We start from the raw sequence: 22504 nt of genomic DNA, 5'->3' as shown, positions 1-22504 counted from the left end.
TTCCTCAGGTTGAACACACAACATTCTGTTTGGAGAATAGCACAGTTGCCTCCTTATGGGGTAGAATAATGTCCAAGGTCATTCTGTTTGGGAGGACAGCTTTTCTCATTAGAGGCATTTCAGTGTTCAGGAATGACAGACTTGGTTGGCTATGATGTAAGGCTCTCCGGTGGATTCAGTAAGGGCTTCTATATGTGCAGCAACATTCTCCAGGCCAGGGCTGGGAAGGCAAAGCAGGCACACAATGATCAGATCAGTAGAAAACAGAATGTTCCTATCTGGCCTTGGGGAGAGGGCAGTTGGGGATTTTTAACATGAGGTGGATTCTCTCCTATGTCTAGGGAAAACCCAGGGTGCAGTAGCTCAACATGAAGGTGGAAGCCACGGCCAAAGGTTTATGCCACATCACCACTGCGTCCCATTCAGAGCTAATTTAAGAAGTACGTGGCAGCCATCCCAGTCAGTGCCAAACCAGCCACTAGCCTTTAATATGACAGAATGACCACATAGTTCTGGTGATAACCATCCTATATTTCTTGTACAGTTGAGTTGGTTCTATCTAGAGTGATTTTTCTGTTTGCAACTTAGGGCTACCCAGGTGTTCAGTGTCCATAACCTGGTTTAAGCCACATGAACCTTTCCCAAATATGAGCATAGCCACTTATGGCTTTGATGGTGGTGTTTTTAGAATGCTTCTGGTCAGCAGTTTGATGGGCTGCCTGTCCAATGTGATTGACAGTGACTGACACTGTTATTGGTAGTGTGTGACACAGGTTTCTCGATCTGTATTGGTGATACCAGATGAATTGAGAGTACAAATTGTAACTTGTTCTTCTTTAATGTATTGCTTTAGGGTTTTCCAATCCCCTCCCTGGAGTGGCAATACCATTGTGGTAATTTGGTAAGCTAGAGAGGGACAGCTGCCCACATACTCAACAGCTGTTGGATTCTTTTGTTGGCCATACCAGTGGGTCCACTGTAAATAGCATTTCTATCAGGTGCCTTCTTGTGACCAGACACCATAGGAGGCAGAATTCTAAGGCAAAAAATGAAATATTTAATAGGAACTTGTATGTGAAGGTCTTCTTCTATAAAAATTACACCTGTGGCCTAATTCTTCGATATTAATGGGGCAGTAGCTTTAGGAGTGTGACCTGGTTGTGCACACCACACATGTTGGCTGGAGGAGGCGGCATTGTCAGGCATGAAGAGGTGGATTAAGTGTGAGAAGCTAGACCAGGACCCTTTCCTTCTCCCGTCTTTCATGGCGCATGTTCCATTCCAGCTGTAACGCATTTCAGCAGGTCACCTTATAGCAGGACAGTGGGATGTCAGTGGATATTGAGTAGCTCCCCCTTATTGAGAGCGTACAAAGTACCCACCCATCGCATTGCAGATTCCTGTAGGTAACTCCTTTCTCTGGCTGATGGGGCTTGGTGTTCTCAGGAACACAGCATGTTGATCCACAGTGAGAGTTGGAGCAATGACTGTTTCCCGAGACTTCCATACACCTTCATGGTATTTGGTGCCTTAGCAGAGGTCCCCAGTCAGGCATACGGAACAACAGGTTCTACTGGTTGATCATTCAAATTGTATTAAAGCTTGGGACAGTACTTGGGACAGTTCACCCAGTCAAGGTGGTCTTACTTGTTATTAATTTAATGAGCTGTTTTAATATTCCATTTTTTTCTTTCTATCAGTCCTACTACTTACAGGTTGTAGGGGAGAAAGAACCTCTATTTAATGGCATGTTCTTTTGCCAAGTCTTGCATATTATGGCCTTGAAAATGTGGCCCCTGATCACTGTCTGTTCCACAAGAGCATCCATACTTGATCCTCTTCTCTGGCCCCCACCTGGTGACAGCCTGCTTTGCATGGTGACAACGGAAAGCTCGGGTTAGGTCCGATACCATGTCCACACTAACCAGGACGTATTTGGTAACTTCACTCAGGGTGGCTGGGGCCAATATAATCAATTCACCAATTCCTTATCAGTTGGGAACTCTGGTGGATGGCCCCAGACTTCTTTGGCACTTGCCTTGGACGTCACTGAGAACACATAGGGCCTGCTGTTACTTCATTAATCAAATCACTGTATTTCAAAAGTGATCTGTCATCCTTGGCAATATGCCATCCACCTGGGCACTGTGGTGGCCACTCTCTCTGTGCACCTAATCTTCTGTGTCTACTGAAATGTCACCTGTTAAGGCTTAGACCTGAGCAAAACAGTGACTTTCTATCATTGGGGGATGTCAGTGTCATATGAGCTGGGATGAGGAAGACAGTGAGGACAGCCTCAGCTTCCTGTAGGAGAATGCAAATGTCTTTCCACATATTCTGACCCCACAAGGGTTTATTCATAAAATCATCCACCTCTTGGCTTCCCATTGTCCAACCCACAGGGTAAATCCCTTTGGAACAGTCCAACTGACAGTTAAAGGGATTGGCCGCACTGGACCCATCCGTATAGCAGGCATCAGCGGGAATTTACTCCACTCCCTCTCTACAAGCCACCACAGTAATAAGGACAGTGGCATTTAGAAGATCTACACATTCTATAGGGCATAATAGCACCCACATTTCTAGAGACAGTGGGCTGGCAGACAGGGTACTCCTCTGTTCCATCTTAATCAAAATGGGTTTGAACCATGGCAGTGGTGGGTTGACGGAACTATTCTCAACCCACCCTTGATAGGAAGGGAAGTTCTTATCTTGATACACTGTTCCTTCAAGAGACGCTCTACCTGGAGGAGCTCTGGATACACGGCTAGGAGCTGTTTCTTTATGGGGCATATCAAGTTTTTGATCCCTTTTAGAGCTAGGAGCAAATGCATAGGCGCACCCTCTCCTTCTGTTGTCTCTACCAACCTACCCAACCCATAGCTTTCAGAGTCCTGGACACACGTAACTCAAATGGTAGCTTGCTTGAGAGATGCCCAGAGCTCTCATCTATGTCATTAGAGTTTTGTCTTCTCAAAAGCAGGTTGCTGTTCCAATTCCCATTCTGTATGTGTCCTTTCTTTCCCAGGTGGTATAAGAGAGGAAAGCACTGTGTCAAGTGGAGAATAAAAGTCCTCCCAAACTCCCAAATCTTTATAAAGGCCTGCACTGACTCACATTTTTAGAGCTTCGATGAGCTTGCATTTTATCAGTCACAGCTTCTGGGACAGCATGCACCTCACCTGACTAGTGACTTCCAAAAACCTTAAGGTAGTTCTTAAGGTGGGTTCACCACCTACCCTCTACCTCACAGATAGACCAGCAAAGTGTCCTGTCAGAGCGGCACGTCTTCACTTGTTAACATTATATTATCAGTGTCATGGATCTGTTTTACAAATGTGGGGAAGGAGAACAGGGAGAGGTCACTGGCTACCCCAGCCCCTGTGATGGCCTGGGGTATTTTGGAAAAGGCATTTGCTAAGTCCAGCAGAGCATGGCACACTCCTATGACCCTGGCAGAGGCATCTCAAATAGTGGCAGTGGTGGGAACAGCTTCATGGATAGGGGATGTTACCTTGTCCAGTTCTTATTAGTCTGAGGGGAAAAAACAAACAAACAAACAAACAAAAAACACTTGGTAGTTTCTTACCAGCTGTACCAGGCTATTGAAAGAACTATGGACCGGACATACAACAATCGTCCAGAGCAGTTCTTGGACAGAATCTCCAATCTCCTTATGCTCCCAAGCAATTTGTATTGTGTGACAGTTACCACTCCTTGTGGGGGGGGGGGGAGAAATGCAGGCTTACTGGCTGCCAATTGGCATTTCCTCTTCATACTGGTTTGATGATTCTCGCCCTGGAAGTGGAATTCACTGATAGAGGTTTGCAGAGTTTGGCCCTCTAAGATATCAGTGCCCAGTATATTCTCTGGTATTGGAGCAATAAAAACCTCATATGGCATGGGGGGTGAGTTGAGAGAATGCTCAGTTTGCGGGGTCATAGAACCTCCCTGACTGTGAATTTTTGTCCTTCTATAGATGGCGCTGAGGGATCAGAAAACTTTTTAGGGTTGCTGTGTTTACTGTGTATGTACAGCTCCTGTCTCCTTCATACCTGTCACCTTTTGTATATTCTGGAGGACTAATAAATACTGAACCTCACATGAGGTCTCCAGTCTCCTCCAGTGGCTGTCACCTGGAGGGAGTTTGGTCTGCCTCCTCTCTGAGGTCATAGGAAGCACTCAACACAAATAGGACTATGCCTCTGAGACCTCTGCTGGAGCAAGCCAGGCATCATGGGTGGTAGGGGTAGATGGGGCAGTTGTAAACTATGGTGCAGATTTTAAGGCTTTCCACAGGCCAGCCAATGCAACGTGAGGTTGTCAGTCTCTCTGTTTACATGAGGGCCCTGCAGTAATGAAGTCAAACCATATCTGCTTTAGGGTTATTTTTACCTGAACTTTTGCAGCCAAGTGGGATAGCCTGTTGGCATTCTGAACTCCCTCTGTCTTGGGTTTTCTCCACAGCTCCTGTGCATTGCTGGAATTTGTCCCTTTCCCCCAGATCAGCAGTGATTGCTCAATATCATAAATGTCTTACAACTGGGCTCAGCATGTATGTCAGTGTCTCATACCAGGTACTGGGGGGGGGCAGATTGGAGGATCTTAGCTTTCATTCCTGTAGTGAATGTGGCCTGATCAGGACAGGGTGTCCCATTCCTAACTCCCCAAGAACTTGTTGTAGCTCCCTTATAGATTTCTCTCACTGGGCCAAGCCTCTTGGCAGGGTAGAATAATCCAATGTATAAGGGAGTGAGTAACTTGAATCCTCCTAGTACCTTGGAGGTGCTGCCAGAGGACAGGATGTGTGGGGATGGTTACATTCTCCTACTCTGTTTTCTGCCTTGTCTGAGTAATGCCATGGCCCCCTGTATCCCATAACTGCTCTAACCATGTCTGGACACTTCCCCTAGCTTTTCATGGGAACTTGTCAGATGTGTCAACAAGGTTAGTAGGCATATATTCTCTCGCCAGGAGTATTTCCTGAATCGAGGCTGCCCCACTGACTGGGGCGGTGGTTGCTCTACTTTTGCTTTTCTTTGTATCAGGGGTCAGTGGACGTGGGACATTCCCATGTTCACTGTCAATCACAGCATCCCCTCTTCATTCTCCTCTTTTCCTGGGGATTCCACTGCTTAGCATCCCAATCAGGCTTTGTTGGAGGTGCTTGGACTTGAACTGCAGCGGCTTTTGCCTTCCTAGCTTTGCAGGAGGGCATACCAAGTTCTTCAGCTGATGATCCTGCTCCCCCAGCTTCTTGGCCAGCCCCGAAGCTGGCAGAGCAGTGGATGGGCCACCATTTGTCCTTCTGTATCCTCAGCTTTTCCTCCAACTCTGTAACCCGAGCCACAGCCTCTAGTGGGACATCAGTGCCAGCCGAACAGTGCACAGTCGGGGCCAGCCTGCCCTGGCACCCTGTGTTTCCCTTCTGTGCTGCAGTGCACCGTGGTGTGCGTCCTCACACAGGCACATTAAAGCATCTCCTGTTGTCTCATAATAGTCCACAAGCATCTAATATATGGGCCCTTCCTCCCTACCTAGAGGTTTGTGAGCAAATAGGGATTGTCCCCATGACTTCCACTTCCTATGGCCCATTCACATTCCCCTTGGGAACTTCCTGAATGCGATCTGAAACTAGTCCCCTTTTGCAGAAAGCAGAGAGAGGCTGAAGAAGGAGACAGGCCACTCCAGATTGATAGGTGGCATGTGTAATGAGTGAGGGAACTTACATACAAGGCTTGTCTTGGGTAGCTACAAGATGAGTAGCTTTATACAGAGGCCTTAAGTGGGTTCAGTCGTGTATTCAGTCCAGATGGTCTCAACACCTCATCAGTATCTCAAGGCTATGTTTTTGGGCAGCCTCTGGGAGAGGGTTGCATATTCCTAGGATAAGAGAGGGAATGGGGAGCCTCTGATTACATGGGTCTAGCTCACTGGTCAACCAGTGGTCACATCCTCTCAATACAAGACTTCATAAAGAACTCTCAAGACCTAACAATATGAAAACAAACAGCCTGTTTTAGTCAGCTTTAGTTACTATAGCAAACCAGATTAGGTGGTTTATATACAATGGACATTTGTTTCTCACAGTGCTGGAAGTCCAAGATGAAGATGCTTGCATATCTGGTGAGGACCTGTTCCTTGGCTTATAGACAGACATCTTCTTACCATGTGTTCTTTCTTTTTCTTCTTATAAGGACACTAATCTTTTCATAGGGTCACAATGTTATGAAAATCTAAGCTTAATTCTCTCCTAAAGGTCCCACTTCTAATACCATCACATTGTGGGTTCAGGATATGAATTTTGAAGGGACACAAACAGTCAGTTTACAGCAAAACCCAATTATAAAATGAGTCAAAGATTTGAATACACATTTTACCAATGAAGATATAGAGATGACAAATGAACCCATGAAAACATGTTCAACATCATTAGCCATTAAGAAAATGTAAATCAATATTTCAGTGTAATCTCACTGTACCCCTATAAGAATGATGAAAATTAAACAAAGGACACCAAAAATATGGATGTTTGGGTGGTTTCCACATTTTCGTGATTAGAAATAGATTCACATAGGTTTTTGTATGAATGTAGTTTTCATTTGGGGGACATAAATAATAAGGCATTCACTCTAACACTGGGTGATATGAAGTGCAGATTTTATAAGAAACCGCCAAGCTATTTTCCAAAACGGCCATACCATTTTGCCTTCCCATCAACAAGGTATGGAGATTCTAATTGCTCTGCACCCTTACCCACTTCATATCACCCAGTGTTACAGTGAATGCCTAATTATTATGTCCCCCAAATGAAAACTTACATTCATACAAAAACCTATGTGAATCTATTTCTAGTCACCAAAATCTATTTCTAGTTATCAGAAGGGGAATGGATAAACAAAATGTGCTACATCCATACAATGGAATGCTTCTCAGATTATTAATTAGCTAATTAACTAATTGATACAAATAGCAACATGGTGCCTCTCAAATGCACTTTGTTACAAAGACTGTATGCTATATAATTCCATTTTTTATGCCATTCTGGGGGTGGGGAGAAGCAAAACTATAGCGTCAAAGAACAGACCAGTGGTTTCCAGGTTTTAGGACTGCCGGGGAGCAATTGAGCTCAAAGGGACAGCACAAGGTTATGATTGTGTTGGTAGAACTGTTCTGTGTCATGATAATGGTGGTAGACACAAGGCTCTATGCGTTTGCAAATACCCACTGAACTCTGCAATGCAGAGGAAATTTTATTGTGTATAAATTAAAAAGTTTGTGGATAATAATGAAAAGCAAACAAACAACAACAACAAAAAAAACGCACACGCAGGCAACTTTTCTCCTGTGAGTACCTTAAAGAAGTTCATGTCCCTTGACTTTGTTTTTCCATTTCTCAACATTTATTCCTAGGAAATCAACGTTTGGTCCAGAATATTCTTTGCAGTGTTATTTGTCACAGAGAAATTGAAAACCTCTTAATTGTGCAATAATAATGAGGTAGCTAAATAAATTTCATTTCTTGTTTATAGGCATTCAAATTATGTTTTAGAAGGTTAATTATATAAAAGAAACAATCATTCTTATATTATCAGTTTATTAACTTACCCAGTTTAACTTAAAAATACTGATTTTCAAATACTTGCAAACTTCTAGACAACCTGAAGTACTTTCTAAAGGTATACCACATATTCATGCTGGTCCATATCCTTTTCTGAATAGCTAGATATATAAATAGGTAAATAGAGAGACAAAATGAATAATATTGTCTCTGCCTTTATACTCATTTTAGTTCCTCTTTTATTTTTCTAGCTGAAACAAAATTAGGATGGAGAATAGAGATGGTATCTTTGATCCAAATCATTTTTCTATTTGGGATATCCTTTATCCCCATTTTCACCGATAGTTAAAAGCCACATTATATATAAATGATGCTTTGCAATTTCCAAAGTATTATTTTACATTAGCCCCTTTGATCTATCACCAGACCGAATAATATAATCTGGGATGATAGCAATGCCCCTCCTACCACTTATACAAGGCATCTGAAGCCTAAAAAACCCTAACAGTTTCCTAGGGCTACATTTTGGTTAGGTGTTTAAGTCAGAACTCAAATCCAGATGTCACAACTCCTCATCAAATAGTCTGTTCTTTATGAACTGCTGTTTATTTACTTCAGGTTTTTACCTTTAAAGAAGCATGTCCTACATTCATATTCCATTATTATTATTCTGGATTCATCTTTTTAAAAATATAGGGGATCTCTATAAAATTCTCATGACAGAGTTTCCATACTAAATGGATGTCATCAGATTGTGTTTTGAGATGTAAGAGTGTGCTTTTTTTTTTTTCTCACTGTGGACAAGACCCATACCCCCCCAACACACACACACCCTAATTTCTGAGCTATCCACTGTGTCCAAAAGATCAAAATTTTTAACCCTTGAACGTAAAACAGAAGTATAAGTCAGTACCCCAAAATGGCATTTGAGACTTTTTACATGAGACAATACTTCTGAAAACCAGGATTCATATGCAAGAGCCAGGCATATGGGAGAAAAATATTTTGTAAATTCTGAATAGCTTCCTGTAGATATGAAGATGGGAGGCCAAAGAACTTCATCCAGCTTTAGCATCAGCCAGACTTCTGTACTGGCCAGTTTCCTGGGCCAGAAAGGAGAAGCCTAGGGAAGGTAACAAGAGAAGGTACACAGAAGAGAGTTTCTCTGGCCCTGCTCACATGGATTATTGAGCTGTGAAAATAAAAACTATGGATGTCCCAGATAGGTTAAAGGGAAAGCAAAAGCAGAGGGACTGTTCCTTTGTTTGACACTTTGGGAAGTAACTGTGCACACACGCAGCATTCCCTGCATCCCACATATAGGACTGGGGCTGCAGCTATGACACGGTGGTGTACCATGTTTAGGGACAGAATGGATACCAGAGCTAGCCACTTTCCACCCTTCCTGTTTGGTCTCTGTGGGCTTATATAGGACATGGGGGCATCCCAAAATCCCTGTATGCCCCAGTGTGGGATGTGGAAGTATTGACTTCCCCAGAAAGCTGGAAACAGGTTAGAGTCAGGTCTAGGTGAGTATGAAGTATGTGGGCTAGAAAATCAGAAGCTATGTACTGATAGACAAGACAAGGTCAATGGGAATATTTCAGTAGGAATTTTATTTTATTTTATTTATTTATTTTTTTAAAGATTTTATTTATTTATTTGACAGAGAGAAATCACAAGTAGATGGAGAGGTAGGCAGAGAGAGAGAGAGGGAAGCAGGCTCCCTGCTGAGCAGAGAGTCCGATGCGGGCCTCGATCCCAGGACCCTGAGATCATGACCTGAGCCGAAGGCAGCGGCTTAACCCACTGAGCCTCCCAGGCGCCCTCAGTAGGAATTTTAAATAGATATATTTATGTTTCCCCATAGCTTCCAAGCTCCTGTCTGAGCTTCGACTTCCAACCAGAAATTGGGGCTTGTGAACAAATTGATGTCATTTTTAGAAGAAAAAAAAAGTTATTTTCCAGGGTCCAATTTTGGTAGATGTCAAAAACAGTGCTAGATAGTAATTTTTCCCCTTACCTAAGATGTAATGAGTAATTTCCAAACCTTTCAGAGACACACATGAAATAGTGGTTACTTTCTCCTGGAACTTGTGAGTAAGCCCAAGGAAATATGACATTTCAGTGCTAAGATATGTTGTTAGATTTTAGTTTGTTTGTCTTTTATTTGAGCAATTTTAGTTTGCTTCTAGTGTTTCTGTCTTTTGCATTTTCTCTCACCCTGAGTAACAGCACGGTACTTATGACCTAAGTTACTGTAATCCTCTACGCTTGACTGACTCCACTGGATCAGGCCCTGTGTAGCAACATACATAATTTGTCCAGACAGTGGGTAGAAGATAATGAGTGTCAACAAAGCATCATGTTTAAGAAATAGGCTTTGGAACTAGGTTGTCCTGGTCCAAATTCAAGCTCTACTGTTTTACTTGTGTTTTTGTCCTTGGTCAGGTCAACATTTTTTTTTTTTTTAAGATTTATTTATTTATTTATTTATTTATTTATTTATTTATTTGACAGACAGAGATCACAAGTAGACAGAGAGGCAGTCAGAGAGAGGAGGAAGCAGACTCCCTGCTGAGCAGAGAGCCCGATGCAGGACTCGATCCCAGAACCCTGAGATCACGACCTGAGCCGAAGGCAGCGGCTTAACCCACTGAGCCACCCAGGTGCCCCAGGTCAACATTGTTTTGTGTATGATGAGCATAATGATAGATCTTACCTCATAGTATTGTTGTGACATTTAAATGAGCTGATATGTTAAAATCACATAGAGTAATAACTGACATAAATTACATCCAGTGCATGAGTTTACTGTTATTAATGCTTTGAGGATTACATGAGTTAATAATGACCTGTAAAATATGAGATTGTGCTGGGCACATTTGAAGCAATCAAAGTGTTAGCTGCTCTGATGATGTTATTATATGCTGGGGAACCTCATATGGCTTCTCTGTTAGGCTCCTGGACAAGCAGCTCACCTGCCATGTAGTTAACTTCTGGCTTCCTTAAACATATTTACGTCAGAAGTATTGTCTTCTTATTTTTAGCTGTACTATTTCTTACCAGTTCTTTTGAGTGCACCCATTCATCTTAGCCTTTGCTCTTACGTTCTCTTTTTTCCTCTTTTATCAGCTATTAGAGTTTTATTTTTCTTTTTAACTTTGTGAGTATCCTTACATCATTATTATATGTCTTGTTTTAGCTTGTGTCTATGTTATTTATTTATCCAACATATATTATACTGTTATTGCTGTGTGTCCCTATTTTCCTCTTCCTATTTGGTCTTGCATTCTTATTCTACCATTCTTCCATTCTGAGCTTTTTTGTTTGTTTGTTTTGTTTTGTTTTAATCTGCTTATGGCTTCCATTTTTGCAAAAGAATTGCTGTATTCTGCCCCACCTATGATGCAATTCCCAGATGATCAAGTTGCCCACCCCTTTGGGCTTATTCTTTCTAATACTACATTTATGGGTTGATGGACACTGGATTGTGTACTATCCCTTCTTTATGTTTTGGCATCAGCCAGAGGGAATGTGATGAGGAGTGCACATGTGAGATTGGCACCAGGATGCAGTCAGCATCGTAGATAAGAATACACTTCGTAATGTCTAGTTCCAGTTCAGATGCTTACTAGCTATATGACTTTGGACAGGGTTTTGTTTTGTTTTGTTTTTTTAAAACCTTCCTGGGTCTCAGGTATAATGGTGGTACCTAACTAATGATGTTACTCTGAATATTCAGTAGACCCCTACATTAATGTGGTTGGCACAGAGTATAATATGCTCTGTGCCTTCTCAAATATCAGATGCTGATGTTATTTTATGGCAGTTGCTGTTGTTTTTATTATTAGGACCCTAATAATACCTAACAGTGGGGTTCTTCATCTTCCTTTATGTGTCAACTAGGTAGACAAATACGTTTCAGATTGTGAAAGGAGGAAGCAGAAAGTCATTGTATTGTGGGGATTGCATTGGTGCCCATAGATTTTGCTTAGCCCTTAGCTTTTAGTTTATCTTTTATTGTTTTGAAATAGGAACATTTCCTTAGCTGATTAAGGTCTCGTTCCAGAAGTGGCCAGGGGCTGCTTACCTTTAAGAAAGTAATGTTTAAATTTAAAAATGAAATTAAGTGCATATCAATTCCAGTAAATTTGCCATGTATTATCTGTTGATATCTTATTCAGCTGTCGGCAAGCATTTAATCAACATTTATTGGCATTCTTTTCTGAGATTTAAATAGGACATAAAATTTTATGACATGTAGAGTATTTTTAATAACTGTTTCATTATTTTCCATAGGTAGTATAATAATATCAAGAGAAAATATCAATAAAGTACCCAGAGTACATTATCTGGGGAAGAGCAAGGTAGTTTGAAGTTTGTATAATGACAAATGTTGGTCCACTTTCCACATTGTACTGTAGATTTGTGAATAGCTGAGTTTCTCTTTCCTTCCTCCATTTTGTTTAAAATCCTTTCTCTTCTTGTACACATAATATAGGTGAGAAAACTAAGAATTATAGTTGTTTGTTCTGTTATTATAAAAGATAGGGGCGCCTGGGCGACTCAGTCAGTTGAGTGTCCAGCTTGATTTCAGCTCAGGTCAGGATCTCAGAGTCATGAGGTCAGGCCTCTTGTTGGGCTCTGCATTTAGCAGGGAGTCTGCTTGAGATTCTCTCACTCCCTCTCATTCTGCCCCAACCCCCACTCATGCTCTCGCTCTCTCTCTCTCTCTTCCCTCGCTTTCTCTCTCTAAAAGAAATGGATAGATCTTAAAAAATGTAAAAGATAGATGGTACTTCACAATATTAAATTCTAATTCCTTACTGATCGCAAAACAAAGAATGTTATAGGATGTAGTATATAGCATAGGTATAGTTTGAATACTAGTTTGCTGCAAAAACCCAAATTATGATACCTTATTAGCATTGAATTTAGATGGTTGCTTGACCAGTAGCCGTTGAGTTTGCATGAGCTCTTTATATTGTAAGTAGTATTTGAACTGGAAAAAAGAACATTTTTAGGGAATTGTGAGCATATTCATACGCTCAGGAATCTTTCCTTCATCTAAGTACTTTTGCTTTTAGCTAGAAATGGGAAGACAGAGGACAATAGTGTGAACTATGGCCAAGACCTAGTCATCTGGCCATCTATGCCACAGTCGTCAGAAACACAAACAAAACTGAGCGATCAATATGACCGTGAAATTTTACTCCTGGGCATATACTGAAAATAATTGAAAATAGGCAAGCAAACAAGTACATATATAAGCATGTTCATAATAGCACTATTCACAATAGCCAAAAGATGTCCATCAACAGATGAATGGATAAGGGAATTGTGGCATATACATACGATGGAATATTATTCCATCATAAAATGGAATAAAATAGTGTATATGGTACAACATGGATGAGCCTGCAAATACTAGGGTAAGTGAATAAAGCCAGACACAAAAGGTCAGTAATTGTATAATTCCATTAATATGGAGTGCTCAAAAGAAATAAATCTGTAGATTTATTACAGAACATAACTTGGTGCCTGCCAGAGTATGAGAAGAGGGGGTAATGGAGAGAAAATGCTTAATGGGTAAACAGTTTTATTTTGGAGTGATGAAAATGTTTTGAAACCAGATAGAGGTAGTGGTAGCACAACATTGTGCTTTACTAAATGTTACTGAAGTGTTTACTCTAAAGTGGTTAATTGTACATAATGTGAATTTCACCATGTTAAATTATTAAAAAAAAAAAAATAGAGTGGCCACGTTGAAGCAGCATCACATCCCATATTCTCAGAGTCACAATCGGTTTAAATACATCTGCTCCATGAGGAGAGAATGCGGAGTTTGTCATTATTGATCCTAGGGAGGCTGATGAGGGTTGGAAGCAATTTCACAGTCTTCTTGAAAGATGAATTCAATTTCCCTCTTAAATATATTCTATTTTATTATGACATTAGATTATCAGAGCTTGTGGAAATCACTATTAATGGCTAAGTTTCTGTCCCATGTGCCACTTTATTTTCCATGCTTGCCTGAGATTTCAGTTGGTCTCATTGATCCATCCGAGAAAATGAAAACAGGAAAGTATAAAGGCTCTTCTTTTGAGATGGATTCTCTCTATACAATGGGAAGGTAATTATACTGATGTGGATGGGCAGATGAGGTTATTCAGGCTCAAGTGCTTTATTTTTGGCTCTTAAATGGTTTAGATTCACCAGCCATATAAATAGAATGATCTGGATAATTATAAATAGTTTTTATAGTTTATTTGAACCAGACTGTGAAGCTGTTGGTGGTTATTTGTACACATATATGAGCGGCAAAGCAAGTGCTTCCCATGGCAGTGACATAAATCTCTAGATTTTTCAGATAAAGAAGACCATTAGGTTTTTGTGGCTTACATCTTTGCAAACAACAGTTTTTTTTAAAGCTTTGTATATATTGAGAGCTGTCCCATATGCTAGAAGCCTTGTTATGTATGTTGCACAAATGATTTATAATCCTTAGAATATCTCTGAAAAGTGTTTTTATTTCTTTATTACAGATGAAATAACTGAGGTTCCAGAAAGTAAGGTGACATACTCAAGAGGATAAGTCATGCTAGGATTCCATTTATTTTTATTTTTATTTTTATTTTGTTTTTAGGATTCACCTGTAAACACTTAACTGTATACTGCTAGGACACTTTGTAACTAGGATCCCGTTGTGCAGCTCACTCACAAATTAAGGACCTTCTTATGACTAGTGGTTTGGTTTTCCTAAAGAAAATCTCATCTGTTTGCTCCCATGTATGAATTAGCCTGTATAGACAAGCTATCAAAATGTTGGTGGGATTATTGACATTTAACTGCACTGAGGAAATAGGTATATCAGTTGATATGAAAGCTTAGGTTTTAAAAAGCATTTGAGCCCCTGACATGAATACTGAGGGTGCTGAATGATGATTACGGCGGGTGTTAAATTTAGGTCATGGCAAAACTGAGCAACTGGGAATTTAAAGAAGGAAGAAATATGACAGAAGTTGTGTGTCTGTCTAAGTCATTCAGAATTTAATGTCAAATCACTCTTTCAAAGTGGATTTCCTCTTCTCTTCTGGCAGCTTCCCTATTGTCTTCTGAATACATTGTATTTTCCTACCACCCTACTTTTGTTGGTACGTTCATGGCCTGAAGTAGCCTCTTTCATTTCCACCAAGTTTCTACCATTCTGTTTTTCCTTGTTGAAAGCCTTCTGCTATCATGTTAGACCCCAGAGGACCTTCTCTTCCCTGAGCTACTATAGTATTTTCTGTTGGAAACACATCTTTGGAATTTGGCATTTACTTTGGACTAAGTTTTCTCTGTATATGTTTATAGCTCATCTCTGTTATGAATCGTGAACTCACGGGGGGTAAATAATAGTATCTTTGTCAATTTTTACCTCATCATATGCCTTGGACATAGTACCTATTCATCAAATAGTATTTGATATTTGTGTAATTCTTGAAGGCTGGGTTTTCTGAAAACATATTTATAAAAATACCACTTCGAGGAGATACTATTCTCAAAAAAGGATGGTGATTGGTCCAATAAGGCCAAAAACACTACCCACCTTTACCACCCTAGGAAATTTACACTGTATGTTGGCATTTTCAACACTCTGAGTAGTTCTTCAGTAGTGAGACCAAGTTTACTGTTTTAACTCAGTATTCACATTTTTCTCTCAGTTTTTTGTACGAGCCCTACTAATGCCTATTATTCATCAAAAAAAAATGCTTTGCCAGACACTGCTTTAAAGCACTTTGTAGGGGCACCTGGTGGCTCAGTGGGTTGAGCCTCTGCCTTCGGCTCAGGTCATGATCTCAGGGTCCTGGGATTGAGCCCTGCATCGGGCTGTCTGCTCAGCAGGGAGCCTGCTTCCCCCCTCTCTCTGCCTGATTCTCTGCCTACTTGTGATCTCTCTCTCTCTCTCTTTCAAATAAGTAAAATCTTAAAAAAAAACGCTTGGTATAAAAATTATATTAATAATATTCACAAGTGTGAAAATTGACTTTTGATTAGATGCAGGTTGGGCATTTGTTTGGTCTCCTTGCTTCTGTACTTGGGAAAGCACCATTCCTCAGCCGTGTTAGGGTGTGTGTGTGTGTGTGTGTGTGTGTGTGTGTGTGGCAGAGGAAGACTATCTGTGTGCATGTGTATATATGTATAAAATACAGTGTGGACTCAACCTGAAAATAGATTAAGACTGAAAAGAGAATGGTTGGGACTGGTCTTTCAGCTCGATTATCTGCTAGAATCTCTATTACTTCTCATAATATGCTTGAAAAGTTTTATTTGTACCTCAGGGGCAATGAGCCTGGCCTCATTTACAAATATGAATGCAGATATTAACAGTGTACTGTCTTCTCCTCCAGGCATTCTTGCTCACTGTCGGCTGGTTTTATTTACTTCCTCAGCAAAGGAATATCCATCTCCTTGGAATTAGACACAATGTAGTTAATGGGAAAAGCAGAAGTTTTGGATTCAGAAAGTTTTAATTTGATTCCCAACTCAGGCCTGTGTGACCCTGAGCAAGTTTTCCTTCCAGAACCACTGATTCCTCATCTATAAAACAAAATGGGTTATACCTGCCTCCAAGAGCTTCTTACAAGGATAGTGCCTGGCATAAAGTAGATGCCCCATAAACATTAGTTATTATTTTGCATTAAGCAGATTATGACAGGAGAATTCCATGGGTGTAAAGTCACAGAGATAAAATTGCCTCTTTCCTGTAGATGCCATTCCATCCTCTGTGTTGTTACTTCAAACTATAAATGACATCATTATTCTTCATGTCTTCTGTTTTTATGAGGTGAGAGTGAACAGGGCAAATACTAAGAGTTGAACTATTATTTATGAAGAGTAACACTAGGATTATAAGAATAGGGAGTAAATAACCTAAAAGAGAATTTTTGAAATTATTATAGTTATTTGAGATATAGAAAAGTAACTTAGATATGATTCCTTTAGTCTTAACATCTGTTCATTGTGAACAAACAAACAAAACTACCCCCCATTATTTAATATATATATGTGTGTGTGTTTTTATTTGAGTAATTTATCAGATCATTCAGAGGAGGAATAATAAATATATTATGGAGAATTTCAGTTGAGCTTTCAACCTTTGTGTCAACATTATATAATTTTAACCACATGTCCCTTTCCACTTTGGTTTGGTATTATTTACCATGAGGTCCAAACAGAACAAAAGAACCATCATATGATAACTTTGCCTAAAGTTACAGTTTTGGAGATAAAAAACATTCTATGGATAATTAGAATGATGTAATTCTTTATGCATAGGATAGAATGTTCAACATAAATTGACGTTTGCATACCAACAGACTACTCTGGCGCCTGTTTTGCAAAAACACATATACTTATTACACACGGTTGTCAATAGAAGGTCAATCATGTCCATCCGTAGTCATCCATGGCTAAATTGTTCCTGGAAGAAACCCATTTTGTCCTTGTGAAGGATGACAAATGAGAGTTTTGCTGTGGCATCTACCTTTCTAAATGCCAAATGATCTCCTGGCAGTTTTCCTCAACGTAAATATTATGAATTGCTGAAGAATCCATCATTTTTCACACTTCAGTGGTTTAGACCCAGGTGAAGTCCTCTCGGCTACAATGAAGTAACAGAGGAAGCAACATACCTAAATGTTCCTTAACTGTCCTTACCTGTGCATTAATCAGCATCTGTCTCAACCTGGTTGATTACAGGAGAAGATGTATCAGGGAGTCTCTGCCCAGCATCTCCGCCTCCTGAAAGGATGGCTTGTGAAATTCCCTGCCGAATGGATTGTGTGCTGAGTGAGTGGACAGAGTGGTCATCTTGTTCCCAGTCTTGTTCAAATAAAAACTCAGATGGGAAACAGACCAGGTCAAGGACTATCCTGGCATTGGCGGGAGAAGGTGAGTAATAGTAAAGGGTTCAACAGTGGAGTCAATTGCCCAGTTCTTATTTTTTTTCTAGTAGGCAACTGAGAAAGTCGTATTGTGGAGGTAGCCACATACAGGTGATAGCTCTATTGCCTTAATCAAAATTTAGTCTCATTTCCATGCATGCCTTTTCTCTTTAATCCTCTAGTTACTCTAGACTGAGTACTGTATTTACATGAACTATCTTAGCCCAAACTTATGTATTGGCCATGGCAGTCAGATGGATGTTATTTTTCATTACACCTTCTTGGGGATAAAAAAACAAGGTTTGACTGACACACATCCAGCTTCAGATGGCTCATACATTTGGGAATATAATTGGAATATGCCTGGTAAAAAGGGCTGCAAATGAGGAATCAAGAGATATGGCTTCTTGACCAGGAACTGCTACTAACGTCGGCCTGATTTCCTGTTCTGTCATGCTGGTGTGTTGTGAGAGGGAAGAAGATGAAGGCTCTGAAAATGGCTTTGAAGAAGCTAAAATGTGCTATGGAAATGTAAACGGGTGACATCAGAACAAATTGGAGGAGCAGCTGTTTCTATCATGTATAGCAATGGTCCCTGTCCCCTGACGCATGTGTCCTTTCTTTCAGGCTCTCCCTTGGTTTTGTCTGCCTATAGCTCAGTTAGAACAGCAGGATAGTGTGGCCACTAGCTGTGAGGAGCTCCTTTTGAAACAAGATTCTGTTCTGTGATCCTGAAAAATGGGGCCAGGGTCAAGATGAATGAGGATTTTCATATTCTTAAAGTGCAGTTGCTTCCCGCTCTTGTCTTTTATATTTCTGGGAGGAGAAAAAAGTCAGTAGTATTTAATGGGAAAAAAATAACAAGAATAACAAAACCAAGGTCACAAATCTTTTTGAGCATTTGGCCCACTGAATAAAACATCATAGGGTGGAAGAGTAGGAAAAAAATCAATAGTTTAGATAAATGCCAGTTTTTACATGGATATAAAAATGTGAAAGAAAAGACAGTAATGAATTTTGATTTTCTGACTCACCCAGGAGTGTAAGGATGCACATCTGTCTGGTCTCTCTGCCAGTGGATAACACATTGTCAGGTATTATTTCAGAGTGTAAGGATGGGCTCTCTTCTGCCAAACTTTAAGAGACACTTCTGGATTTCTCAAATTGCAGTAAAATGCATTGCTTGATGGAAAGTGGGTGTTTTGAAATGATTCTCTGAGAAAAATAATGCTCTCTTAGGAAAAAGAGGCCAAGTACAGATAATGTGTGTGTAAGTGTGTGTATTTGACCTGATATCACTTCAAGGTCATGGCTACTGTATCTAATTGACTAATTTATGTAGTCATCATGTTACTAAAATAAAAGCAGATTTCTTTGGAGTTTATCTCAGAGATACATAATGCAAAGGTGGGAAATAGAATCTGTCTTTTTTTGTTGTTGTTCTTGTTGTTGTTTTTGGTCTAATCCATGTATACTGCTGCCTATTAGGAGGGAGAAGTGAAAAATATTGCCCTCTGATTGTACTCAGAACAAAAGGGCCATGGCCCTAGAGTGGGCAGAAGGGTTACAGAGACCAAGCCTTTGGAATCCTGTGTCAAAAATACCATCTTTATGGACCATTAAAACAGCAAAAACAACAAAAATAAGAACTACATAACAATAGCAACCTGGTAATAACAACAGCAACAACTATGTATTCTTTTGGATTTTGATTTTCACAGGTGGAAAACCATGTCCCCCTAATCAGGCCCTCCAAGAATATCGTTCATGCAATGACCATTCCTGTATGCAACTCTACTGGGAAACATTACCTTGGGGCCCCTGTTCTGAAGACACATTGGTAACTGCTCTTAATGCAACCATTGGCTGGACTGGAGAAGCTACATGTGGTGTGGGCATTCAGACACGGAGGGTCTTTTGTGTCAAGAATCACGTGGGACAAGTGATGGCCAAAAGGTATCACCAATAATTTATTGAAAGAGCATATAATCATTGCATAGATGAGTATTTTTAGTCAAAAACATTTATCAAGCAACAAATATGCTTCAGTCTGTGCTGGAGGAAAAGAATTTTGTTTCGTTTGACTCTTAAAGACTAGAATATATCTCTCAAAAACAAAGGTAGAGTTATAATATGGATCATTAGTAAGGTTATAATACATGCATTAGCCAGTGGAAAGTAAGTGTGGCCCACAAATAATCAATCTGTCTGAGTAATCCAACATTTTCTTGATCCCGTCTCAGTACTTTTGGTGTTTTTTTCAATCATGTAAAGACTAGGTCAATGTGAGGCTAAGTTCTCCACTTTGAAAGGATAGGGTTGTGTTAACACTCTCTGATGGGTTCCGTTGATCTCTTACACAGTGGGCAATAAATCCATATAGCCATTTGAATAGACTAATTCATGCCTGTAAGTAGGTTGTGATCCCATACATGTTAGATTCTGCACCTGAAGATAGACATTTAAAGAACAAAACAAAACAAAAGTAGTAGAATAATTTGGATGTGGGAACTAGGATATAGATATCAAAAAGGGTCAGGGACAATTGCAAGTGATAGAGGAATAGAGTAATTAGGCAGAGAACTCAGCTGTAGGAGTTTTATTGCTAGACCAAATGAGGAGGTGTGACTTTTCCTCAGTCCATGTGGGAAGCCTTGTGGAAAAGAAACTATAAAGGACCTATGAAGTGTACAGTGACTGGGTAACCATCCTGTCCATGGAGATTTCCTAATGGCTTGTTTCAACTAGGCTCTTCCTTGTGGTGGAAGACCCCACCCCCATCACAGAAGTGATATACCCCCAGGATGGGCATGCTCCATCTTTTGTCTAGTGTCAGAAACAAGGCCACTTAGAGCTTTTCTCTGGGAATTTCTGAATTGGGAAAATGAGACCTTCTTTTCATTCTGGTCATGAGACTCTAAGTATATGAATTGACAGTTGCCATAGGCATGGTCCTGGAAGAAAAAGCAGGCAAGGGGAGTGGAAATGATGCTCAGAAAGAAGCAGAAACTGAAGGAGAACATTTTCTGGCAGCATCAAGCCCTGACCCATCCTTTTGAAGATAACCCTACCCTTCCTGGCAACGTGGGCAGACACATTTGCTCTTCCTCTAATTCTATCCAGTTTGCATTGCTGTCCTAGGCAACTCAAAACACCTGATTAATTTCACCTGGGGGCACCTTGATACTAGCCTGTGGGGCTTATCCCAACTGGCATGGAAACCACAATAGTTGTGTGAGGAAAGTCGTAGGAGCTCGGTGGAGGGAAGTGAACCACTGATGGCAGAATTAGTGCTGACTGGCCAGGTCCTGCTGGGGTTGGAGCAACCTCTGAGCCGATGGCTGTGCTCATGCAAGTGGAGATGATATGACTTGCAGTGAAACATAGTCCAGAAGACCTCCCCTCTCTCTCTCTCTCTCTCTCTCTCTCTCTCTCTCTCCAAGGGTGGCTTCTAGAGGGCTGGAGTTGGATGTTCTTAATTGCTGCAGCCCCACACACTAACACAATGTCTGACATATAGTTAGTGTATAAATGGCTGGAATCCAGGACCAAACAAGATTGATATGTAGGAAAGTTACGGAGTTTAACAAGGATTGGGTATGAATTGCAGAAGATTGAGAAAAGCTGAGGTCTATCCTTTGTTCAAGAAAAATTATGTGATCTACCATCCTACATTTTGGCAAAGGGGACTGCCGTAGAGAGTAATGACTAGATCAAATGTATGACCTTCTACTCTATTTAATTCATAAATATTGTTTCTGCTTTAGATCTGACTCTACATTGCTTGTTCTGTTCTTTGGAATATCAAATTATGTCAGCTTTGTTTTGCAACTTTCCTGGTATGCATGGACTGATCGAATCAGTGAGAGTTATAGCCAAACATGGACAAAAATATTTTACATATCATGTGGCTCAGGTGAAAATCTAAATCATGGGGTTATGGTAAAATCCTAAAAGGCTTATAAAGATATTATGCAGACATGAGAATTTCTTTTATCTTGGTCTGGGTTGCAGCCTTGATAATGTTCATTTTTATGATGTAAATTTTCAGCTGCTTAAAAAGGATGCATGAAATATCAGCTTGAATATACAAATAAAATTAAATATGGCTTAGGTATGGTAGTAAACTCTACATATAAAATGCAGCAAACTATTATTCCTTATCGTGATAAGAAAATTTGGCATGCCTGATGTCTTATCTTCTCCCTGACACAAACTTTATAGCTCTAAACCAGAACAGGAAAAATCCACTTGATATGAATATGGTTTGTTTATTCCTTAGCAAAGGGACATTAGAATTAAGAGCAACACCAAATAAATTGTCACATTTAAAGGACTATTTGGACATAAGAATTTGGATTATATGATCTGGAAGCCCCTTTTCTATTTTTATAATTACTTCAAATGACAGTTGTTTTTGTTTTTTTTTTTTTGTAAAAGTCTGAGCACATACATGTCATTATTGTGAATAACCTCTAGTTCTGCTCAGCTTACCATCACAAAAAAAATGAACTGTACAGATATTTTCCCTAACACACACACACACACACACACACACACACACACACAGGCATTGCTGATTACTTTTTACACTGTTAATGAAGCTGGAGACTTAACAACTTAGGTTGAATTCTTATTGTATGTCTCCAAACAACCCTGCTAAATATGAGGAACCTGAATTGACTTGAGTAAAATTTATGAGAAATTTTTAGGTTAAGGACATTAATTGAGCTAAGAAATTAATAACTAGTGTCCAGTGAAGCACATAGTGAGATAGTGAAACTATCATCAGTAGAAAATATATTTTACTCTGTCCTTTGGAAAAATACCTATTTTTGTTCTTTTTTATGTGAAAGCTGTTGCAGTGGGAAGAGATTCCCTGCCATTTGTGAAATCCTTGGGGTGGGGGTATGGGAATAGGAGTAGCAAAGGAGAAGGAAACATCGTAAAGCAGGAGGGGCCTTCAGGGGAGAAGGAAGCAACTCTCCACGGAACGGATGGGCTCATATAA

The 22504-nt window shown here is 40.1% G+C and overlaps 1 protein-coding gene across 3 annotated transcripts in view; it reads left to right on the top strand.

Moving 5' to 3' along the window:
* Positions 1 to 22504, top strand: part of THSD7B (thrombospondin type 1 domain containing 7B) — an 855837-nt gene that overhangs the window by 450346 nt on the left and 382987 nt on the right. For all 3 annotated transcript variants that reach the window (XM_032353821.1, XM_032353819.1, XM_032353820.1), the window contains exons 8-9: positions 17309 to 17500; positions 19215 to 19449. In XM_032353821.1, the coding sequence (XP_032209712.1) occupies positions 17309 to 17500; positions 19215 to 19449 (427 nt within the window). The remainder of the gene's footprint in view (positions 1 to 17308; positions 17501 to 19214; positions 19450 to 22504) is intronic.

This window comes from Mustela erminea, chromosome 8 (assembly GCF_009829155.1).
Source record: "Mustela erminea isolate mMusErm1 chromosome 8, mMusErm1.Pri, whole genome shotgun sequence".
NCBI lineage: Eukaryota > Metazoa > Chordata > Mammalia > Carnivora > Mustelidae > Mustela > Mustela erminea.
This window is presented reverse-complemented; position numbering and strand designations above follow the sequence as displayed.